Consider the following 23,400-nt stretch of genomic DNA (forward strand, 5'->3'; position numbering starts at 1 on the left):
GTTACCACGAACCCATTTTAGGGTCAAGTCGGCCCCAAGGGTGAAAAGGGAGAATACGGTGATATAGGTCCTCCCGGATTGATGGGTCCTCCAGGTTTACCAGGTCCTCCAGGGTACCCCGGCCAGAAAGGCGAAAAGGGCGAAAAGGGAGAATCAGTAAGTGTTTTGAAACTCTCCTTGCATCCAATTTTGACAGCTTTTGAATGATTTCTAATGCGACTTTTCTTTTCCGGCGCTTCCTCCAACTACAGAAATACAAAAAGCTGCGACGGCGACAGGTAAATATGCTATTCTTTTTATCTCTTTATTTTTCTCAACATTCCAAGAGTTGTTCTTCTGCTTCAATGTTCCGGCTTTACCACCCTCAGTGAAAACCGATTACTTTTGTTCGTTTCTATACTGTTCCAGGGTGACGGCACCGGCGAAATTTCAGCAGGAGAAGTAATCATGGGTCCTCCAGGTCCTCCAGGACCCCCAGGTCAAAACGGCCTTCAAGGTCCCCCTGGGATTAAGGGCGATCGGGGGATGGACGGTATCAAGGGCGAACCTGTAAGTACCTCCTACTTCCACGTTCAATTTTAGTACAATTTGTTTTTAGGGTGAAAAGGGCGCCAAGGGCGATCCTGGACCGATGGGATTACCTGTAAGTATGCCTTTAGATATAAAGCGTTCACATAAAATGGGGATCAGGGCAACGAATTTTTTATGGAAGGGAAGTAAAGGATAATTTGAAGGAAAAAATTAGACCATTTAGATAAAATTTAGACTATCCAATGAAGTTTGGGAATTTTGAAGAAAATTCAATAATTTAGAGTCTAAAATCTAAAGAACAAGAGAATGTAAGGAAAATTTGAAGAAATTTCGGTGACTCTAAATAGATGCTAGAGGAAATTAAAAAAAATTAAAAAAATTACGAAAATCTAAGAAAAATCTGAAAATAATTTATTTACAATCTATTAAATTTTAAAAAATTACAAGAGAATCAAGAAAATTTAAATATTACCTAGAGAGATTTTAAACATAATTTAAATGGAAATTTTGCGAATATAAAGAAAATGTAAGGAAAATCTAAAGCGAGAGAGAATCTAAATAAACCTAAAAAACATGAAACAATTTCAAAATAATCTAAAGAAAATTAAACGGAAATTTGGATAAATTTAAAAAAAGTTATAGACTAAAGGCAATCAATATAGAAACTCGAAATAGAATAGAAAGAAAAACTAAGTAAAGAGAATTTTGAATTAAGATCAAAAAAAAGTCTAAAAAGAATTCAAAGAGAAAAGTTTGTAACTTTCAATGGAATTTTAGAAAAAATATTGTGGAGAATTTAAATATCATCAACAGTTTTAAATATAGAAAACATTGAGAAAATATAACTTCGTTAGAATTTAGAAAATCTAAAGAAAACGTAGCAAAAAGTTTAAATAAAACTTTGAGATTCAAAGGGAAATAGGAGTGAATTTAAAAAATAAAATCTAAAATTTATACAGGGTCCGGCAACACTTGTGTCCACCCCTAAAATCGTCTTTAATTTTAAATTTTTTATCACGGTTTGGTTGGCGTCGCGGCGCTTAAAAAGTATAATTTTTAGCGATTTTTGAGTTTTTGCGGAAATATTCATGAATTCAATTTTTTTTCAACATAACTGTGATGTAAATATCTGAGTTATTATTCTAAATCTTATGCAAATTGTGTTTAAAATTTGCGAAAAAAGCGTTGTTTTATCAAGTTAGTTTTCAAAATTATGACAGCGCAGTGGCAAACTACGTTTACAGCAAAATTTCAAGTCACTTCATTCACTCTTATAAAAGTTAATTTTAATTAACACAGGCACTTTATGGACACCAGAAATCGTTAATTAGCATCGACAAAGCGACAATTTGATTAAGTAAAAGTTTTGTTACAATCTAAAGCGAGCCAAAGGATAGATGTCATTTGTGACACAAGATGTTGACAGATGGGTGTAAACGTAGTTCCCAATTTTGACGTAATGAAATTGGAAACTAACTTGATAAAACAGCATTTTTTTCTCAAATTTTGAAGACAATTTGCATTGAATCTAAAATAACAGCTGAGATATTTTTAACACATTTATATTAAAAAAAATTAAATTAGAGCTTCATATCACAAACCCTCACAATTAACTAAAAATTACGTTTTTAAGGCGTCACGACGCCAAAACCATCAGTGATAAAAAACAAATTTTTGCGAAAGCTTCTAGAGCTTTGCCAACTGTTGAGCGTATGCAAATTTTCAAAATTTTATCTTTAAAATTAACGACGATTTTGGGGGTGGACACAAGTGTTGCCGGACCCCTTTATAGAACCGAGCAATTTCTAGATTTCTAGATATTCTGAGGAAAAATGGAGAGAATCTAAGAAAAATTTTAAGAGAAATTATGAGCAACGCAATGTAAACAAAAACTGAAATATTCAAGCAAAGTCGAAAGAAATTAGCGGAAAGTCAAAGAATTTACATATGAAAATAAAAATCGTCTAGCATATAGATGGATATGGATAAAATGAGAAAAATATAGAAACATAAATTTAGAGAGTCTAAACAAAATCTAAGGAAGAGTCTAAGGAAAACCCAAGGACTTGTAGAAAAATCTAAAGCGAATTTAAAGAGGCGGTCATAAAATTTAAAAGCCCTCTTAACAATTATTTTATAGAAAGAACACAAAAAGAAGAAAAGACGAAAGAAAATAAAAAAGCTACAGAATGTAAGGAAATAAAGAGATCAAAGAAAATCTTAAGAAAATTTAGAGCTATTTAAGATAAAAATGGAGAAACTAAAAAGTCTAAAAGGGGCTGAACGTAATTCGTCTCTGCTTGCTGTCGATATATAGGGTGTTCAAATAAATGTCACTGTTTAATTATTTTCTATTTTAGTTATTTTTCTAATTTTACTTTTTACTACTCACTACTAAAATTGTAAAAAATCAATAAAACAGTAGCTAATCAAATAGAGAAAACACTAGAAAATTAGAAAAATGTGCATTATAAAAATTAGCAACTTAAAAAAATGAAAAAAGATGGAGGAGTATTTAATGTTCAAATTAGGAAAAATAGCATAAAAAGCTCATTTTATAAAACTTAAAAGCGTGTTACTAAGAGTATTCTAATTTTCTGTTGCAACAGAGCTATTTTTGCTTATATTTGAGTGCATTAATAGATTGTTTTAGCAACGACAGACAATTTTGTAAAAATAATTGGATTTACTCGTAATAGGCAAATTCGAAAGAATAGCATAAAAAACTCATATCATTCCTCCTTTTCGGCACTCGTGTTTTAATACGCGATTTATAAAACTCATTTTTTAGTATACTATTTAACAATTCAAACATGACGTTTCTAGAAGTAAAATTTAAATGAGCACGCGCTATACAACGACTGAAACTTTTTGTTTTCCCGTAGGGTCCCATGGGTCTGAGGGGCGAAAGTGGGCGTCCCGGGGATTACGGGAAGCCAGGGCCGATGGTAAGGAAACCATTCTATACCTAGGAGTAAGCAGTGTTAACAACGCAGTGACTTAACAAAGCAGTTTAACCCAATTAACAAAGTAGCGATTTGTTAAGTGATTGTTAAGACGGCCTTTGTTGTCACTTTTGGTTTTGTACAAAATAATTGGTTTAGGAGGACAATAACTGGTGATTCCCGGAATAGTGAAGAAACTGCCATTGATAACAGCGTCGGGAGCATATAGGGTGTTCTTGCGAGGAGTTGAGAACACCCTGTATGTACAGTCTGTTGTCGTCAAAGTTGGAGACGAGATATTCTAAAGAGTCTAAATAGGATTAACAAATGTTTTATATTATCTTTGTATCTACTGCTGTATTATTGCTATTGATATTTATTATATGCAAGCAGTTGCTACAAGTGTTGCGTCAAAGTCTTGTTGCAACTGTCCGACTCATCCAGGTCTGGCGCAAAAGGGCGAGGCGCCGAGGCAGTTGCCTCGGATATCGAGGCGGGTGCCTCAGGCGCCAAATTGTCTTGCGCCGGATCTGGACTCATCCATTCTGCCTTTACGGCTTCGACAAACCGTTTTACGTCCATTTAGTACTTAACACTCCACCTTTACAGACTTGTCAATTTACATTAGTGTAATAACAATAACTAGACAGTGAAGATCGATTTTTATATATTTATTATATTTGTAAAAAGTTTTGCAAGACCATTATTTATAAGTTGACGAATGTGTTGTAATATAAGTGTTACATTTTTATAGGTGTCTTATAGTAGTAGTTTGTAACTAAGAGAAAATCAAGAAAATTACTATTACGTGACTGATACTAGATTAGGGTTTGTAAAACCGAAAAATCTGTAAGATACTTTACTTTTAATATTTCTAGGTTAAATAAGCTTCTGTAAACGATAACATGTACGAAATAAATGTATGTGCATGTGCTGTAATTATTAAATAAGCTTTCAGCTTCTCCTTTGCCCCCATATTGTCAGTTTTTACAACAAATGTAATCAAACGATGCATTGCATGGACATAACGAGAAACGCATCTTGTGCATTAGGTGCATTCAATTCATTAACATTTGTCTTTCTGTTTTTCCATTTTTGTTTCAATTATTTTTCTTCACAGGGTCCTCCCGGACTTGATGGAATGAAAGTAAGTTAAAAAACTGTAGCTGTAGACTGTTTTTTAATTATTTTGTTTGATTCGAGTACAGTGAAACCTCGCAGCAACGGACTGTTGTAGATGAAATTTTATTTTACGTTGGCATTTTTATGACACCTAGTTCTCATGAAAACCGTCATTCTACGAAATAGCAACTTATTTTGATTTTTCTAATGTTATTTTTTAATCATTTGCTATTTTCTTTCTGTTATTTAAACCTTCTACTATCTACACTCTGTACAGTCATTTCATCTTTTGTCATTGCATCATTTCATCCAAATCAAATTTAATCATCTTACTGTCATTTTTGTATTACTAGTCCAAGTAAGCTCCTGACAACACTAGGATATTTGGCTATCACAGCTCTGTCATTTGAAACTGCAGCTATATCATAATTGTTTGTTATTAGTTTTAATTTTTATGTTCAACTTTGTCGGTAAAATAGTCTGTCATTTACGTCATGTAGTTATTTTGTTTTTTATATCCCCATTACTGTCATTTTTAATTTTCTCTCAATCACATCTGATGATCATCATTTTCAATTGCTGCTTCACAATTTCGGTTAGTTTTAGACATGTACCTAACTGGTTTAACATTGCTAAATCATCAGTTATTTTTCAATTTTTGATGACCTTTCTATCAGTTTCCTAAAGTTTTTGTTACTCTAATCGAACTTTTCATTTTATGTTACCGAGTCATTGATAGTCATTTTTTTATTGAAAAGTAACTAATTTTGTTTTGATTTTTATTAATTCTTTCTGTCATTTTAGACATTCTATGATTTTTTACTAATCTTTACTGTCATTTTATCTTGTCACATCATGAAATTGGTTTTATACGATTCTTAAGCAATTTCCCTTTTTTCATATTGTCGCTTAAATCAATATTAGATCATTTTGCTGTCATTTGAAACTCTGTTTTATTAATTGTGTGTCTTTAGCTGTCATTTTTGTCTTTAACCTTGTCGTTAAAATAGTCATTTACATCATGTATTCATTTAGTCGTATGCATTTTCCTTACTGTCAATTAGATTGACTGTCAGCCCGTTCTGTTTCTCTTCTGTCAATTTTAATGAGTGTCTGTCATTTCATCATTATAGTGTCATTATTATATCATTACAATGGTCTTACATTATTGTTCCTAGCTAGTTACGTCATCTTTGTATTCATAAATTTGTATCCTTCCTGTCATTTTTCAATTTTCCATGACCCAAAATAGATTTTTGTCAATTCGTCAATCACATCTATTATTTCTGTCTCTTCACTCTCATTTTGGATTAACAAATCATTTGATGTGAATTTTCTTTTTGTCATTTTTAAACTTACATTGTCATTTGCTCTTGACTTGTAATTTTTTCATTGCCTATTTTATTATTAAGCATTGTATTTATATTTACTGTCAATGTTTCTAATTGCATACTTCAAAATAGTTGATTTTGATCTAAAATGCATTTCTGTTTCTTTCTTTTTTAGATCAAATTATTGATAGTGATTCTATCCTGTCATTATTAAACCTCATGCTATATTTTATCTTGTCATCAAAGCAGATTACGACAGATAAAAGTGTTTTCACTGTCATTTTAACCTAACCAAATCAGTGTCGATTAGATCAAGGTGAGATAATTGCAGTCAATTTTATATTATTGAATTATACTGTCATTATTTACCCATCTATGAGCCCTATAAATATTATCTGTCAATAACTGTCATTTTTGTCTGCTAACCTGTCATCTTTCAAATTACCCTACAATATTTTTATAGACTATGACGTTTTACATTTTCCTGTCAATTTTGTATTTTCTTTCAACTGGATCAACTTTTTCTTCTGTCATTTTAACACATTTGTTTATCATTTGTCATTTACTGTCAAATTGTCTCAAAATCGACTTCTGTCATTTTTAGATAAGAACTTTTATTCTTTAAATCATATCTTTTGAATATCGTTTGCAAACTTCTTGTGCCTTCTTCTCCATTTTCTCTGTCATTTTTTATTAAAATGCATATTGTGGCTGTCATGTTTAGGCTAGTAAAGGTCAAATGAAATAGGTTTTTGTTATTGTTATACATTTTGTCTTATCTACATCTATCACACCTTTCTATCAATTAAAATTACTACGGCACTCAGATGAAGCACTAATTGTTTTGTGTTAACTGTCATTTTTATCCGCTAATTGGTTCTGAAACAGTCTGTCATTTACATTCCCATTTACGTTTACTGACAAGTCATTTTGTTGTTTTCTATCAATTAAATTAACTGTATTTTTTTTGTATTCTATTTTTGTGAGATTTAATGATCTTCCTTTTGTGTTATACTGCCTGTCATTTCAAATTACGGTTTATTGAAAATTTTATTTTCTTGTCAATTTAGAATCACCGAATTATCACAATATTTTTCCATTCTTGCGTTCTGTCATTTTAATGTAATTTATTAACACTGCGCTTGACGCACTTCCTGTCATTTTTTAATTTTTAATGCTTAGAAATAAATCTTGTCATTATTACTACTTTTTCTTTTCTTGTCATTAAATTAGTGGCTTTCGGTCATTTTCTGTCAATTAAATCAACTGTTAACTTTTTCTGTCATTTTGAAACATTTATTTGCCTCTTGTGGTTCTTATTTGAATGAATTTTACTATTCACTAGTAGGTATGTCATTTTTTATATACTGGTGTATTTTTCCTGTCATTTTAGATAAATATTTTAGTAAGTTGGCCATATATCGTCAAAGATGATCAATTAAATAATTTGTTAGCCACTGAATTATAAGTCATTCTGACTTATCACTGTGTTGTCATATAAAATTGCTGTCTTTCTACGGTTAATTGTCTTGTTATGAACGGTCATTTTTACTTATCAGTTTGTCGTTAGATAGACAGACTAATTTAAATTTATCAACACTGGATGTGTCATTTAAGTCAAACTGTATTTTTCATTCTCTATGCTGTAATTTTTAATTTTTTATGAATCAAATCTATTGTATTATTTAATAGCCAGTTTGAATTGAATATTGCTGTCATTTTTTTTACGTAAATGACGGTCAATTAAACTTTTCTGCAGGTATATTTGTTCATTACTGTCATTTTTAAGTCTTATTAAGTTGTTTTATTATAACCGAAGTACATTTGTCAGTTATGTCAGTCATACACCTTTTTTATTGTTATTGTTTTAACATTTACTTGAACAATCTTCTAAATCATCAAAAAGTCATTTTTGTAAATTTGACTGCAACGAGTCATTTTTATATTTCCAAATGTTATTTTTTATTTCGACAGGTGGAATTTTGCTGTCATTTTTTTAACTTAAGTTCTTATACTGTCATTTTAAATTGTCGTCCATGATAAAGATTCTATCATATTGTTTGTCAATTGCGTTGATTTAAGGTGCATTTCTGTCATTATATTTTTATACATATTTTAAAACTGTCATTTTTACAGTCTTTAATCGTTGTTAACATAGATTCCTGACTATTGAATATTTGTTGCTGTCATTTTCAGATCATACACATTTTCTTGATGTCATTAAATTTTGTGAGTAATTTTTTAACCTGTTATTTTAAATTTTACTCATATGGCTGTCATTTTTCATTCTGTCAATTATGCCAATTATTGCATCAATCTAAACTTTGTCGAGCTTAACATGCTGCAGTGGTTATAACCGAAATTAATATAAAAACAAACGTCCGTTGCTCCGAGGTTCCACTGTACAAAAACCGGAAACTTATCATTTGACCCTCTGTGTTACACCACCCCTAATAAAAATCTCACACTCCACACAGGGTGCCCAAGGCGAGCCCGGCAGCAAAGGCGAACGCGGCGATCCCGGCCTTCCCGTGAGTACCACTGCCCATCAAAACAACTAACCCACTAAATAAATTTCAGGGAACTGACGGCATCCCCGGTCAAGAGGTACTAATCCATCGTAACGCTTTGCTTTAGCTTTTTTCACTCACCCCCACATCCCCCAATCTTACTCCATTTCCTCCTTTATTAACGCGTGTTTTTGCAGGGCCCCAAAGGTGACAAGGGTGGAAAAGGCGACTCTGTGAGTACCATCAAATATACTAATTTTTCTACTTATTTATGGTACTGTAGGGTCCCATCGGGAAGAGAGGCCGCAAAGGCGACAAAGGAGATAAGGGAGACCAAGGAGTACCAGGTTTGGACGCACCGTGTCCGTTGGGTCCCGATGGGCTTCCGTTACCTGGGTGTGGATGGAGGCCGCCAAAGGTACGACCTCTGGTGTGGTGTTTTCTTGTGACTAACAGCATGGGTGTGGTACTAATCTTCTAGGAGGAGAACGAACCGGTACCACCAACACCCATAGATTTTGAAGTCGAGGATACTATCGATGAGACTGAAGATGATTACGAGGAAGTGGAGGAGGACTATGAGTACCCGGAACAGATGAATTCGGCACTACCAGTCTCTGCTTCGGCTATTTAACATTTAATTACACTGCTTGTGTGTGTGAAGCTGTAGTTGGTAGGTCTAGATGGCACCACGTGTAATAATAATGATGATATAAATAGTCTGTACAGTGAGAGATTGCATGACAGAAAAGTCACTACATCTGCGCGCGAAAGTTAAAATAACAAAATAAGCCCACTTACTGTCGCGTAGGAATTTAGTGTTTTTAGTGTATTTTGCAGCATAATTTGCTACCAACCTACATGTCAACTGTCAAAATCTCCCAATCTCTCACTGGATATACTATATGTAATAATATAGTATGATCTGCTGAATTTCCATTGCAGTTGGCTTTGAGAGAAAATGTCATGTCGTAACTAACACCATCGCAGCAGTTTTGACGTATGAAAACTCAATACTTAAGAGATTTGACAAGTTTCGAACAAGAAGTCGACATACGTTCAAAATTCATAGCCTGCCTAAATTGGAAAATTAATGGATCTTATGATATAATTAAAGAGCGTAAATTATAATAATTTTGCACTTATATATTAGAATATTAATAAATTAATTGTACCAATTAACAACATTCTAGAACAAAAGAGACAAGAGACGAAAGAGAAATGTTCTAAATGACAACTTTCTAGAACAAAATAGACAAATTTTAAGAATTTTTGGAACTTTTGTTAAAAAAAATTGTAGTTCTTGCAATTGTAGTTCTAGAACAATAAATCGTGGGAAAAATATGGTTCTTAACATGCTTTTATTTGTTTTAAATGTCAATTCTTTAGAACAAAGGAAACGATTTTCGGAAATTTTGGGACTTTTTCTTAAATTTTTAGCTCTTTGGGTTTAAATGTTATAAACATGAAATTATTATTTGTTCTAAATGACAACTTTTGACAAATTTTGGAACTTTTTATAAAATGTCTAGCTCTTGCAGTTTTAATACTTCAAATAAGCATAAAATTTTGGGAGAATGTTTTTTGACATTTTTATTAATTGTCCTAAATGACAGCTTTCTAAAACAAAAAAAAACAATTTTAAGAAATTTTTGAAACTTTTTATAAGATGTCAACATCTTGCAGTTTTAATACTTGGAAAAAATATTGTTCTTGACATATTCCAAATAACAACTTTTTAGAACCAAAGAGAGGAATTTTGAATTTTTTTAATAAAATTTTTAGTTATATAGTTTTAATACTATTAGCATGAAATTTAGGAAGAATATGTTTCTTGACGTGTTTATTATTTGTCCAAAATGACAACTTTCTAGAACAAAACGAATTTTAGATAAATGAAATTTTGTGGCTATCCATTTTTTGTAGAATTTCTAGTTCATGAAGTTTTACTGCTATACCAATGAATCCTGAGGAGATAACAAGTCTTGACGTGCTTATTTTTTGTTTCAAATAACTAAGTTCTAGAGCACAATACACAAGTTTTAGAAAGTTTTGCGTTTGTATCTAATCAAAAATTGACAATATTTTAGGTAAAACCTTTTAATTCATTCAGTTTCAAGACTATAACAATGAAATTTAGGAAGATGACAGGTTTTGACATGCTTATTTTTTCCGAAATGGCCAAGTTCTAGAACATAATAGACAAATTTTAGAGGTTTTGTTTTTGTTATGTTTGTTATCTAACAATTTTTAATTCGATTAATTTCAATTGGCTATACATTTTTATATTTTGCAAAATTACTGTCTTTGTGGTGTCTATACCTGTGTCAAATGTCAAAATTGTAGAGTGAAAGACACCAATTTTAGAAACTTTTACTTTTGAGCCAAACCAAATTTATCAAATGTTACATTGGTGGCTGTTAATTTTGGTATTTTAAACTAGATTAATGAAAATTATTGTCTTTGTTGAGCATATCAACTGTGTCAATTGTCAAAATTATAGAACATAAGAGAGAAAATTTAGAAATTTTTACAGATTGAGCAACCTCAAAATTTCCAAATTTTACATTGGAGCCTGTAATTTTATATTATATAGTAAGCTGTAAATTTTGGTGTCACTAAGCTATAATAACGAAATTTTAAAAAAATACTGTTTTTATAGTGTTTATAAACTGTGTTAAATGTTAAAATTATAGAGTCAAAGAGATATTTTAGAATTTTTTACTTTTTGATTGTAAATTTTTATTTACTTACAGCTGAACTAAAACTTCAAATTTTATATAGAAGGGTGGAAATTCTATTTCTTTTCAAACTAGAATAATGAAATTTTGAAAAACTACTGCTTTTTTGGTATTTATAGACTGAGCCAAATGACAAAGTTGTAGAGTTAAAATGACAAATTTTTGAAATGTTTGCTTTAGAGCTATATCAAAACTTTCATATTTTACATAAACGGCTATACATTCTGTTCTATTTAAGCTAAAGTAATAAAATTTTGAAAAATTACAGCCCTTTTGGTATTTATGCACTGTGTCAAATAATAAAATTATAGAGCTAAAGAAACAAATTTTAGAAATTTTTACTTTTGGAGCCAAAACAAAATTAAATTTAAGAAAAATTTTTTAATTTTTGAAATTTCAATGATGTGCATAACATATAACATTGAAGTTTGGGAAACCTTTCTTTAACGGGCTTATTAATTGTGCAATGTGCAAATTCTTGAACAAAAAATACAAATTCTGGACATTTTTTTTGGAACTAATCAAAAATTTACATTATTTTTGTTTTAGTTTAATTTTAATGTTATAGCACCTAGTAACTTTTGTAGTTATTATTGTTCACTCGACTATCATTGGTTCTTAATTCTTAAAATTTGAGGATCTTGAATCTCTAAAGCATTATAAGCGGGCGTTATGATTATGTCCGCTTACAAGGCCCGGGCTCATTTTTAATATCTAATATTCACATAAAAGCTGCGATGATTTGAGTGAAGAGGATATTAGCAACGAAATTTAAGGATGTTTCAATTTTGACACGCTTACTGGTTGTCTCAAATATCAAATTTCTAGAGCACTGGATAAATTAAAAAATTAGAATACAAAAAATCACAAAAAAATCCAAAAAATTTGCGCTTTAATTTATTATTTCTACTATGTTAGCCCCCATCTAATTCGGTTTTTTTTTCAGTTGTGAGGGTTGAAGAAAGTGCACTCCAAGAACATATACCTTTCACGTACTTATCAGTGGCCAGTGATTGTGTAATTGTAAATAAAGTGAAAACTTGGTGCTCCACCAGTCGACTAATTTATTAGCTATAGTTTTAGTTTTGTACCATTGGACCCAAGTTCTAGTTCCTCATATTTTTTGAAAAAATGTACAAAAACTATATCAAATTAGGATAGATATAATATTAATGTTAAGGTTCCAATTTAATGTTAAAATTACTAATGACGTTTACTGTTTCTCGAAATAATATAAAATGTTTTTTAAGTTTTTGTTTGGTTTTATTTGTACAAAATATACATAACTTAACACTTAATACAAAATAATTTTGAGCAAATTGACGACAGGTGCTTCAAAGAATAGCGAGATAGCGAACGCGGAGATGAAGGAGAAGACAACGTTGCCGCAGTAGATTACCATCTGAAAACGAAAATATTAGAAAAACGAAGAAAGAAGAAATGTTTGTTACCATGAATAACTCGTGCATGTGGAGAGGTCCGTCGAGGACGAAACTGGTTAAGCACATGAGTACTGGGTGGATCAAATAAGCGCAATATGTTAGTCTACTGAGGGGGAGGAATAGTTTGAATTTGAGTAAGACACTGATGGGGCCTCCGTAGCCGGAGCTGCAGGCTACTGTGATCCAGGTTAGGGCTATGCCCCAAGCGGTGTGTCCCAATGAGGCCTAAAAAAAGTTTAGAATTAATGAGCTGAAATTACTTATCTATTAATTTTGAATAGAAAAATGTTCAATAGAAGGTGGTAGAACTGTACGAAAAATTAGACAAAAAGACAAATTTTGGAAATGTTTATTTTAAAGCTAAATCGAAACTTCGAAGAATTACAATTATCGTAGTTTTTATAAACTGCCAAATGTCGAAATTGGAGAGCCCAAGGAACAGATTTTAGGAATTTTTGCATTTAGAGCTACACCAAAGCTTCAAAATTGTACATTAATGGCTATCATTTTAGACTATAAAATTTTGGAAAAATTGCAATGTTTGTGGTGTCGATAAATATGTAGTACCAAATGTCAAAATGTAAGAGCCAAAGGAAGAGATTTTAGGAATTTTTGCATTTAAGGCCTCACCAAATTTTCCAAATTGTACATTAATGGCTATAATTTTGGAGGTTTTCAAGCTAAATTAGTGAAATTTTGGAAAATTACAATGTTTGTGGTGTTGATGAACTGTGTCAAATGTCAAAATTATTCAGCCAAAGGGAGAGATTTTAGACATTGCATTTAGAGCCAAACCAAATCTTTCGACTTTTACATAATTGGCTGTAATTTTGAAGGTTTTTAAGCTAGAATAGTAAAATTTTGGAAAATTGCAATGTTTGTGGTGTTAATAAACTGTACCGAATCTTAACATCATAGAGCCAGAGAGACAGATTGTAGGCATTTTCGCATTTAGAGCCACACCAAATTTCAAAATTGTACCTTGATCACTAGACTTTTAAAGATTTTCTAGCTATAATAGTGAAATGTTGGAAAATTGCAATGTTTTGGGTGTTGATAAACTGTACCAAATGATATAATTATAGAGCTCAAGGGACAAATTTTGGAAATTTTTGCATTTACAGCCACAACGAATCTTCAAAATTTTACATTGATGGCTATAATTTTAGAGGTTTTCAAGCTAAAACAGTAAAATTTTAGAAGATTGCAGTGTTTGTTGTGTTGATAAACTTGATCAAATGTTAAAATTGTAGAGCCAAAGAGACAGATTTTAGGAATTTTTGAATTTAGAGCTAGAACAAATCTTGCAATTTTTACATTAAAGACTATAATTTTTGAGGTTTTCAAGCTAAAATAGTGAAATTTTGGAAAATTGCAATGTTTGTGGTGTTGATAAACTGTGTCAAATGTCAAAATTATAGAGCAAAAAGGACGAATTTTAGGAGTTTTTGCATTTAGAGCCACAACAAATCTTGAAAATTTTAATTAACGGCTATAATTTTGCATGTTTTTAAGCTACAATAGTGAGATTTTGGAAAATTGCAATGTTTGTGGTGTTAATAAACTGTGACAAATGTCAAAATTATAGAGCAAAAGGAACGAATTTTAGGAATTTTTGCATTTAGAGCCACAAGAAATCTTACAATTTTTACATTAATGGCTATAATTTTTGAGGTTTTCAAGCTAGAATAATGATATTTTGAAAAATTGCAATGTTTGTAATGTTGATAAACTGTCTCAAATGTCAAAATTACAGAACCAAAGGGAGAGATTTTAGGTATTATTGCATTTAGAGCCAAACCAAATCTTTCAACTTTGACAGAATTTGGTGTACTTTTTGAGGTTTTCAAGCTAAGTAGAATAGCAATATTTTGGAAAAATGCAATGTTTGTGATGTTAATGCCAAAATGCAGAATGTCAAAATTATAGAGCCGGAGTGACAGATTTTAGGCATTTTCGCATTTAAAGCTACACCAAATTTTCAAAATTGTTTATTGATCGCTATAATTTTGGAGATGTTCGAGCTAGAATAATAAAATTTTGGAAAATTTTGGCGTCTCCAAACTTGAATAATTAATTTTTGGGAAAGTACTGTTTGGGTGGTGTTTATGAACTGTGCTAAATGATACAATTTAAAGCCAAAGAAACAAATTTTAATTCTTGCAAATTTTACATTGCATTTCAAGCAATAATAATTAAATTTTGGAAAATTGTCGCCTTTGTGGTAGTTATGAACTGTGCTAAAAGACCAAAATATAAAGCCAAAAAGATAAATTTTAGAAATTATTAGTTTTAGAGCAAAACAAAAATTTTCAAATTTTTCATTGAAGACCATAAATTTAAATCTTTTTAAGCTAGAAATTAGAAATTTTGGAAAGTTACTGTTTTTGTAGTGTTTATCACATGGGCCAAATGACACAATCATAGAGACAACGGAACAAATTTTAGTCATTTTCACTCAAGAGTCTAAACCAAAATTTCCAAATTTTTTATTACAGGTTATAATTTTAATTGTTTTCAAGTCAGCACAATGAGATTTTGTAAAATGACTTTGACTTGTTTATGAACTCAGTGCCCACAAGACAAAAAAAAATCTTCGTCCCCACTTCTACGCCCATGACAACGATTTCGGTTCAGGCAACCAGTAATACAATTGTTCTTCAGATGGCACCGACCGCTCATCTTCATACCTCCGTTGCTTCACTAAGTGAAATTCTGTTAGCGTTTACTGTTAACACCCAATTGAAATTCCACCTTTGCTTTGTACCATTTCTGGGTTAAGAGGAACTTTATTTACGACATTACGTCACTTGTGGTCTTGACCCACTTCTTTCGGTAAGTGAAGGCTTTTAGTAAAATTATATAAACAGTGAAAGTGATGGGGTATTACAATTACGCAAATTTAGTGCAAAAAATTACTTACGTAGAACGCCGAGACTGGCGCCACCAATCCTTGCCTTCCAACCCCGTAGACCAAACTAGCCAAGCACGCCACTGATAGTACCCATCCGACGGCCACGACCACGGGCGACAATTTGACTTTACAATTGACGCGGAAGAGGAAGTATCCAGCGATCATTCCGACGAAATACGGACCTATCCTCATCCACGGCTTGTCGTACAGCTGGTCGAAAAGAGCAAAAGGTTCTTCTACGCGGATGGTGTAGTCAAACTTCATAGCAATGACGAAGGTCATCACCCAGGAAGTTACCATGAAGATCCCCAGAGCTGAGGCGGCGAATCTGAAGTGTTTATTGCCTCTGGAAGAAAAAAGAAAGAATCAAAGAGTGGAGGAAGTTTAGTGGTACCAACCTGACGGCGATGATGAGGAGAGCCGATGCCACCAAGTAGAATTGAGTGTCGTTTGCAATGTACCACGACCACAACATGCAGAACTCTGTCTGAGGGTAGAAATTGTTAATATACAGGGCGTTGCGCCACCAGTAGCTGTTACAACTAATATGGTCGATAATCGCCGGGCTGAAAACCGAGTAATTGTGCAGAAACCGAAGAATAATCTCATTAACCCCGAGGACGAACAAATAGGCGGGAGTCAGCCGGAAGAACCTGTAGATGACTAGAACGAAGAACTGGACACTTCCGCTTTTCACCGCCTGGCATGTATTTTCTTCTTTTGCTGTTTTCTTCGATGATGTCCTGAAGAAAGTTAGAGTGACGAGTAACCCACTGCAACAAAGGTGTTATTGGAGGAGTGGTACCACGATGGTTGTACCTAATGAAGAAGAACGTGTCAACTGAGAACGTGGCGTTGGCGATGGTCTGGTACATGAACGTCCTCTCTGTGAGAATCCGCACGTTTTTGTTATCAGCAATGGCGAAGACCTCGAGGTAGGTGTGGACCATGATAATCCACGCAATGGAGAAGAAGCGAAGCCCGTGGATGCACTTGATGGAGTCATCCGAGACGGCCTCCACGTTGAAGATCTTCTTCGCGTTGTTGATGGCGGAGAAACTAAGGAGGAGACGTAGCAACATTCCTTGTTTCTTCGTTTTCGTCTTGGTGTCGTTGTTATTGTTGTTGGCGACTTCGGCGTCGTTCTTCTCGCCCTTCTCACCCTTGAGGATGACGTGCTCGACGATGGACGCCACGACGACGAGCACCGCGACGATGAGACAGACACCCCTACATCAAATGACACTTGTGTCAAATTTCTCTTTTGCATAAGTGAAGAAATCCGTGTAACACTCACTCATTCCAATTAATTTCAATGAAAGTGTACAGTTTTTCTTCCTTTTGTAAAAATTTTTCCAAACGGAAGGTCGTGGACTGGTTCTTGCCTCACTTAACCGTTAAGATCACTTTCGATTTCACAGCTTAGCTTTTACAACAGCTGCATAATGGAATCGTGTTACCGCATTGCTGGGATTATTGCGAGAAAAATTGGATTCAAGTGAGCCACGGATTAAGCATCCTAATCCTTACCCGATGATCTGGAATTTCGGATCAAGCAGGACGCGGTAGTTCCCAGGGATTTGTCGCATCCCGACCACGTTTAAGGTGGTCCCGGATTTGCGCTCTTGGGCGAAGAGGAGGCGCACATCGGAGATGCTGCACGACGACGGAAGGCACTGGCCGATGTTTAGTTGTCTCGTCTGGAAGTAATTGCGTAATGTGTGCGGAGCTTTCACTTGGAGGTTGTTAGCTGAGTGCATCGGGTTTGTTATTGTCATTGTTATCGTTGCGGTTATTTAATCTGGGATTAGTCAAGCGAGAAGATTGAAGTTGGTTGAATTAAAGAGAAACGTCGGGAAAAAAAAGGTAATTGAATTACCATAAATTAAACGATTTTCAAATGAGGAATTTGAATTTCCCGCCAAATGAAACTAGGCTGTTTTTTACACGTTGGAAGTTGGCATGTGGTGACAAGCTTAAAGTGTGAAAGTGACGTACAAAGGTCAGTTGACCACGTGATTTAATTAAATTTGGGTGTTAGGAATACCAACATTACAATAAATTTTAGTGTCAACCGCACAAAAAAACTTCAATAATTGAAGCTTAAGAGAATTGGGAATTTGAGAAAAACAGATGACCTAAATCGACCCGACAAAGAATGAGTTAAGAAGTTAAAAAAAAGAGAAGATTTTATTTAAAAACATGATATGAAACCAAAGAGAATTTGACTACGAAAGCACGGTCTTATGGCTCTAGTGCTTCGGTGGTTATTCTTGGCGAGCTATGTAAAGTAAGAAAGGTGAAAATTTCAACACTTTAAAACCAAATTTGATATGACTACAAAAGCCTTAGGCTGTGTTTTCATGTAAAAACGTTCGTTTTCTTACTGTAGATAGCTCGCTTAAAGCTGTACTGCAGTAGTTAACTTTGGCGAGCCTTGGTGAGCTATATGATGTAAAAAAGGCAAAGAGTTTAAGTATAAAAAATAGTAAAGGTTTTAAGGCTGTGTTTACGTGTAGAAACATTCGTTTTTCTGAATTTATATAGGTCGCCAAGGCTCGCTAAAGATGAAGACCGAAGCACAGCCTTTAGCGAGCTTTGATGAGCTAAATAAAGTGAAGCACAATCTTAAAGCCTTGACATCTTTTTACACTTAAAATCTTTGCCTTTTTTTACTTCATATAGCTAGCCAAAGTTCGTTAAAGGTTGTGCTTTGGTTTTTATTTTCAGCGAGCTTTGGCGGGCTATATGAAGTTAAAAAGGCAAAGATTTTAAGTATAAAAAGATGTCAAGGCCTTAAGGCTGTGCTTTGGAGCCTAAAAGGTTTACTAGAGTCGTTGTCTTTAGCGAGCCTTGTGAATTAAAAATGTGAAGATTTCAACTATATATATTTTTTTAAACAAATGTGATATGACTACGAAAGCACAGTCTTAAGGCTGTGCTTTCGTGTAAAAACATGTGATATTCTTACTTGTAAAGCTCGCCAAGGCTCGCTAAAGGATGTGCTTCAGTCTTTATCTTTAGTGAGCCTTGGCGAGCTAAATGAAGAAGACAAGACACAGATTTTAAGTATAAAAAGATGTTAAAGCCTTAAGGTTGTGCTTACGAGCTTCAATTTTAAAACCAAATATAATTAATACGAAAGATTTTTTCTGTCAAAATATTTCTACATGTTGGTAACTCTGTTGAGATCTTTCAAAACGAGTCAAAATGACAGTAAAAGAAACCAAAGGCAAAACAAAAAAATAAAATAGAAATAAAAAAAAGAAATATTGTAAAATTGAATTAAAACGGCACCATAACGCCATGGAATCAAAATTACGTTGGTAGCACTGCCTGTCATCTATGACAAATTTAAACAAAGAAAATGTGAATCGAGAAAATTATGTCAAAGGTAATTATGTTGGTAGCACTACCTGTCATCTCAAGTTTGGGGTTAACAATCAATTGATTAATGATTGATTCATTGTCTGTTACGACTTTGGTCGAGGTCGGTATACAACACTGCTGCCAACCTCATCGAATTAGGTAGCTAACGTTTACCAATTGTGCTAGCTAAAATGGTGTCGAATATACCTAATCATGGTGGTAGCATTGTCTATTGTCTTTCTGACAGATTTGACATGCGTCAAATGTCAAAGTCATGGTGGAAAACAGTTCTGCCAACCTATTAATATAAATCAAGGCCTGATGATATAACAGAGAGGCAATGACTTTCAGTTCAAGATTGTCTGCTAAATGTCATTATAATTGTCAAAGTCAGAGAGTCATGAAAATAAGACATGGAAAAATAAAAATAAAAATAAAAGGAAATGAGATGAATAAATGAATATACTGAATGAACTTAAATAAAAACAAGGAGCAATTTAAGAAATTATGGAATTCTTGAATAAGAATGAAGTAATTAACATTAATAAAGTAATAAAATATGTCTTTCAAAGAAAAAAACCGTTCAAGAACACTAATGAGTAAAGAAACTAAAAAAATGAAGAAGAAGAAACAAACGAAGGAAATTAATGCAAAGCAAAGAAGACTAACCAAGTAATTAGAAAAAGGAACATCATGAGAATTGTTCTTGGAACACTCGGTATATACTAAAATTTGAGGGTTTCAGGGTGTAAAAGAGAAAACAAGTAAAATTGCGACATACTAATAAAGAAATAGAATTGAAAATTAGAAAAATTAATTCCATAAGAAGGCATTAAAATTAGAAAAATTAATTCTATAAGAAAGCATTAAAATTAGAAAAAAGTTGGCAGACTCGCAATTGAGATATAGAATCTGTCAAAAGAATCATTCCAACCGTCTCATATTTGCTGTTTCAGCTTGAAGTGTCAAAGACATATTTTGCAGTGTTGCCAATACTTTTAAAATTTTATAGCTCATTTAGACACCATTTTTGTTCTCATTTTAACAATTATTCGTAGTACAAGGTGTTTATAAATGTTTCTAGCATCAAGGGAGGCTCTGGAATTCCTGTCGTACACCATTTTGCCGCTTTGTTTTCATAGTGAATATGAATATCTTGAAAATTATTTATAATGTTATTAACGTCAATGACGTTTCAGTTACAGTTTTGTGTCCAATTTTTTGATTTTCAGGTTTTAAACCACAGCTAGAACAGTTTATTTGTCAGTTAAAAAGTGGAAGCCCACATTTGTAATGAGCGGCAAATTTCATTGACATTTCATAGCCACCTTTGATGCTAGAAACATTTATAAACACCTTGTAGATCATGGCGGAAATAAAAAACATTAAAAGTAAAGAACATCAACGCAGTTGTGAAAAATGAAACACAAAAAAGCAAGAAAATGAAATGAAAATATGAAAAAAATATTCTAAAAGAGAGAGAACATTAATGAATAAAGAAACACAAAAAAAGCAAGAAAATAAAATGAGAATATAAAACGGATGTTGTGAAATAAAGAGATCAATAAAAAATAATATTAAAAATTGTGAAATAAAGCGAAGTTAAAACAGAAAATAGAAAAAGAACAGTCACAAAATTGTGAAAAAATAAATAGAGAGAAAGCAAGAAAAATTATGTTTTAAAATAGAGAGAACAATAAGGAATAATATCGAAAAGTGAAATAATGATAAACAAAAAAAAGGAACAAATTACTGTCAAAAAATTCAAAAAATTTGAAAATGAAATGAAAATATAAAAAATAAATATTGTATTAGAGAGAAAACAATAAAGAATAACACGATAAAAGTAAGATAAAGAGTAGTTAAAACAGAAAATGGAAAAACAGAATATAAAAGAAGAATAGCAGAAGTAAAACAGAAAGACTGCGTGCGTTTATCCCTTCCGACCGGAACCGGAGTATCATCGTTCCGTCCGCTCGCTCGACTGTACAGAACGAACAAACGAACGCACTTCCGCAACTCCTCCAATTAGCAACTTACAACCGGCGTCAAATTCCTATTGATATTCAGGCGAATTTTGGCCATCAAAAATCCGACTTTGAACGGAGGCACTTCCGTGTTGGTCTCTACATTGGTGAGCTCCTCACAGAGCGTTTTCGACCCCAGCCAATAGTCATTTCCGAAGAAAAACTGTCCGGAATAACGCCCAGAAGCGTCGTACACTGAAAATAAGAAACGTGTCAATGCTAATTGTCGCATGAGAGAAAAACGAAGTAATGAGATTATAAGTGTTCCGTTTTTGAGGATGAAGTTCAAGAGCCACGGCCAAGAAGTCCAAAAATGTTATGTAAAAAGCGGCGAAAGTAAAAAATTTCACTTTTGGTATTATGCAGAGTATGTGAAATAAATGTGAATTTTAATTGAATCGAAAAAGCGTTAGTGCAACGTTTCGTAACGGAGTTATCAACCTCAGGTTTATGTCGCGGCGGGATTTGGAAAAAATGTAAAGTGGGACAAAGCCGCCGACTTTCAGTTCTTGTCGGTGGTAAGTCGAGATTTTCGCGAATTTGGGTTATTGTGCATAACTGCAGTGTTGCGCAACAAACGCCGATTAATATTCAGCCCGTAATTATCGCGTTTATAGAGAGAAAGTACTGACTTTTGGCTGCCCAGGAAGTCCCATTCTGCAAATGCTGAATGTAGGTCTCAACGTCTCGTCTGCATTCCGTCCCGTTCAAATTGGTGAGAATTTGGGACCATTGCATGTGGTCGAACAAATCGGCCAGCCACCGAATGTCGGACACATTATCCTGAAACACGTCCTCTACAACTGGATTATGCAATTCAGAGTCCGGGACCGGGAATTGAATACCGTTTGAAAGGTAGGATAAGTCCGAGGAATTGTAAACGAACTTCGGCCGCGAGCTTAGGGCACTATTGAGACACAGAACGACGAGAAACGGGACGATGGACATTTTGGTACACTTGAACACTTGAACAGTCTTTGAGCACTATGTGGGCATTTTCGCGTCCGTGTGGCTGCGAGAGACGCTGCGGACTGACTACACTTTCGATTTTGATGGAAGACTGAAGCTCTTTAAAATTTCCCTCGAGTCTTCGGAGAAAGGTGATTTCGGTGTGGTCTGCTGTTTCTCAATGGACACGCCGACTGACGTAATACTGGACATTGGCTTTTTGGCCGCGGGAGCGGAATTATAGCGAGATTTTAGAATGGACGCTGAAATGGTACAAGAGTTCATTTCGCTTGATAAGATGAACTGTTACAGTTTTTTTATTATTGGACTTATTTTTATGGTCTTTCTCTTAGTTTTCTTTACTTTGATCGTATCTTTTCTTCATTTTAAGTCATACGATTTCCACATATTCAACGAAGGTTCTAGAACTAGTTTTCGGACAAAATTCAGACAATATGAAACTTTTCCTGTCGATTACCTATACTAGAAATTGAGAAACTTTGACTCGATTTTACAGGACTACCATAAAAGAAAATAGCACCCAGTCAAATCTCGGACTTTTGCACCGACTTTTTAATAATATCGATTTTACAAAAAAAACATCGATGTTTTAATACATACATTTTTATTTTCGATGTATCTTTAAAAATCGATAATTGCAGTTTCGATGTATGTACTCTTGATTTTGGTGATATTTATAAAGAAGACTGGAATTTAATTTAAGGGAGTTATAGGTACTTTAGAATTTTGTTAATTCTTATTAATCTCGAATTTGTTATTTTTTTATAATTTATTTACTTATCATTTTGTTTATTACTTAAGGTTTTTACTTATTTTTGTTTTTCTCGTATTTGCCTATTATTTTGTTGCTTTATTAAGAATTTTATTTATTTTTGTTTTTTCCAACAAACAATGCTATATTGAGTTTTTTATTTACTATTTTTTAAAATCGATGTTTACTCCGATGTATTGGATATCGATGTAATTGTGCGACTTTCGTCAAATAGTAAACAATTTTACAGTGTCAAATTTTGACAGTTTAACGATTTTTACTTTAGTTGAGTCTACATTCATCACGATGTTATATTCTTTTATAGCAATCCGATATTTCAAGGAAAAGCATATAAAATAGGACGTTTCGTTTGAAATCAAAAAGTTATTTTTGGTTATTTTACTAACCGAAAATTAACTACTTATATAGCGCACTTGTATATTTATCAAAATTTTATTATTAAAATTAATTAAATTAAGATATCAAACTCCCCATGAATTAATAATATGTAGAATCCAAAAATACAATACTATACGGAGTGCTTACTTTCAATTTCAAAATTTTAAATTTCCATGGTTTAAAAAAAGATTCGAATACTAGAATTCAAAAAGTTTGATTTACATATTTTGGTCTATTCTAGTATTTCAGTTATACAGGGCTTCTACAAAAGAGTCTAACATTGAGTGTGCTCTGGAGCAAAAGATTTGCACCCAAAACTGGAATTTTAAAGTGTCAAATTTTGAAATTA

The 23,400-nt window shown here is 33.0% G+C and overlaps 2 protein-coding genes across 26 annotated transcripts in view; one reads left to right on the forward strand and one right to left on the reverse strand.

The window, feature by feature from the left end:
* The window catches only part of LOC148176256 (uncharacterized), a 252,369-nt gene extending 239,937 nt beyond the window's left edge, over positions 1–12,432 (forward strand). For 17 of the 24 annotated variants that reach the window (XM_088034880.1, XM_088034899.1, XM_088034895.1 and 14 more), the window contains 12 exons: positions 22–156; positions 252–277; positions 402–549; positions 599–643; positions 3,417–3,479; positions 4,597–4,623; positions 8,407–8,460; positions 8,510–8,536; positions 8,637–8,672; positions 8,723–8,857; positions 8,921–9,112; positions 12,127–12,432. In XM_088034880.1, coding sequence (XP_087891006.1) covers positions 22–156; positions 252–277; positions 402–549; positions 599–643; positions 3,417–3,479; positions 4,597–4,623; positions 8,407–8,460; positions 8,510–8,536; positions 8,637–8,672; positions 8,723–8,857; positions 8,921–9,073 — 849 coding nt within the window. In that variant the 3' untranslated portion in view covers positions 9,074–9,112; positions 12,127–12,432. Of the gene's footprint in view, positions 1–21; positions 157–251; positions 279–401; positions 550–598; positions 644–3,416; positions 3,480–3,635; positions 4,409–4,596; positions 4,624–8,406; positions 8,461–8,509; positions 8,537–8,636; positions 8,673–8,722; positions 8,858–8,920; positions 9,113–12,126 lie in introns of those variants that run through there. The other 7 variants (XM_088034881.1, XM_088034903.1, XM_088034902.1 and 4 more) reach the window with 4 other exon arrangements.
* Positions 12,433–12,459: 27 nt separating this feature from the next.
* On the reverse strand, positions 12,460–21,998 carry LOC148176257 (nose resistant to fluoxetine protein 6-like). 2 transcript variants are annotated; one of them, XM_088034906.1, is made up of 9 exons: positions 21,778–21,998; positions 21,565–21,729; positions 20,946–21,127; positions 17,067–17,236; positions 16,356–16,766; positions 15,935–16,309; positions 15,546–15,882; positions 12,632–12,847; positions 12,460–12,582 (listed from the first exon to the last, which is right to left on the reverse strand). In XM_088034906.1, exons 1-9 carry the CDS (start codon positions 21,878–21,880, stop codon positions 12,475–12,477), a joined length of 2,067 nt encoding a protein of 688 aa, XP_087891032.1. In that variant the 5' UTR covers positions 21,881–21,998; the 3' UTR covers positions 12,460–12,474. The 2 variants fall into 2 exon arrangements, with proteins under 2 accessions (XP_087891032.1, XP_087891031.1); XM_088034905.1 differs by having other exon boundaries at positions 21,565–21,998.
* Positions 21,999–23,400: the final 1,402 nt, after the last annotated feature.

The sequence above is a fragment of the Gnatocerus cornutus genome, chromosome 4, assembly GCF_029298725.1.
Source record: "Gnatocerus cornutus isolate USDA-ARS CGAHR chromosome 4, icGnaCorn1.1, whole genome shotgun sequence".
Taxonomy (NCBI): Eukaryota; Metazoa; Arthropoda; class Insecta; order Coleoptera; family Tenebrionidae; genus Gnatocerus; species Gnatocerus cornutus.

What these genes read in the sequence shown, in the direction of transcription:
- LOC148176257 (XM_088034905.1), bottom strand. Translation starts at nt 21,880, where the DNA reads ATGTCCATCGTCCCGTTTCTCGTCGTTCTGTGTCTCAATAGTGCCCTA. An exon ending in CCGAAATTCCAGATCATCGG is followed by an intron (nt 16,767 to 17,066) that starts GTAAGGATTAGG and finishes CATTTGATGTAG; the next exon opens with GGGTGTCTGTCTCATCGTCG. An exon ending in ACATGCACGAGTTATTCATG is followed by an intron (nt 12,583 to 12,631) that starts GTAACAAACATT and finishes TTTCGTTTTCAG; the next exon opens with ATGGTAATCTACTGCGGCAA.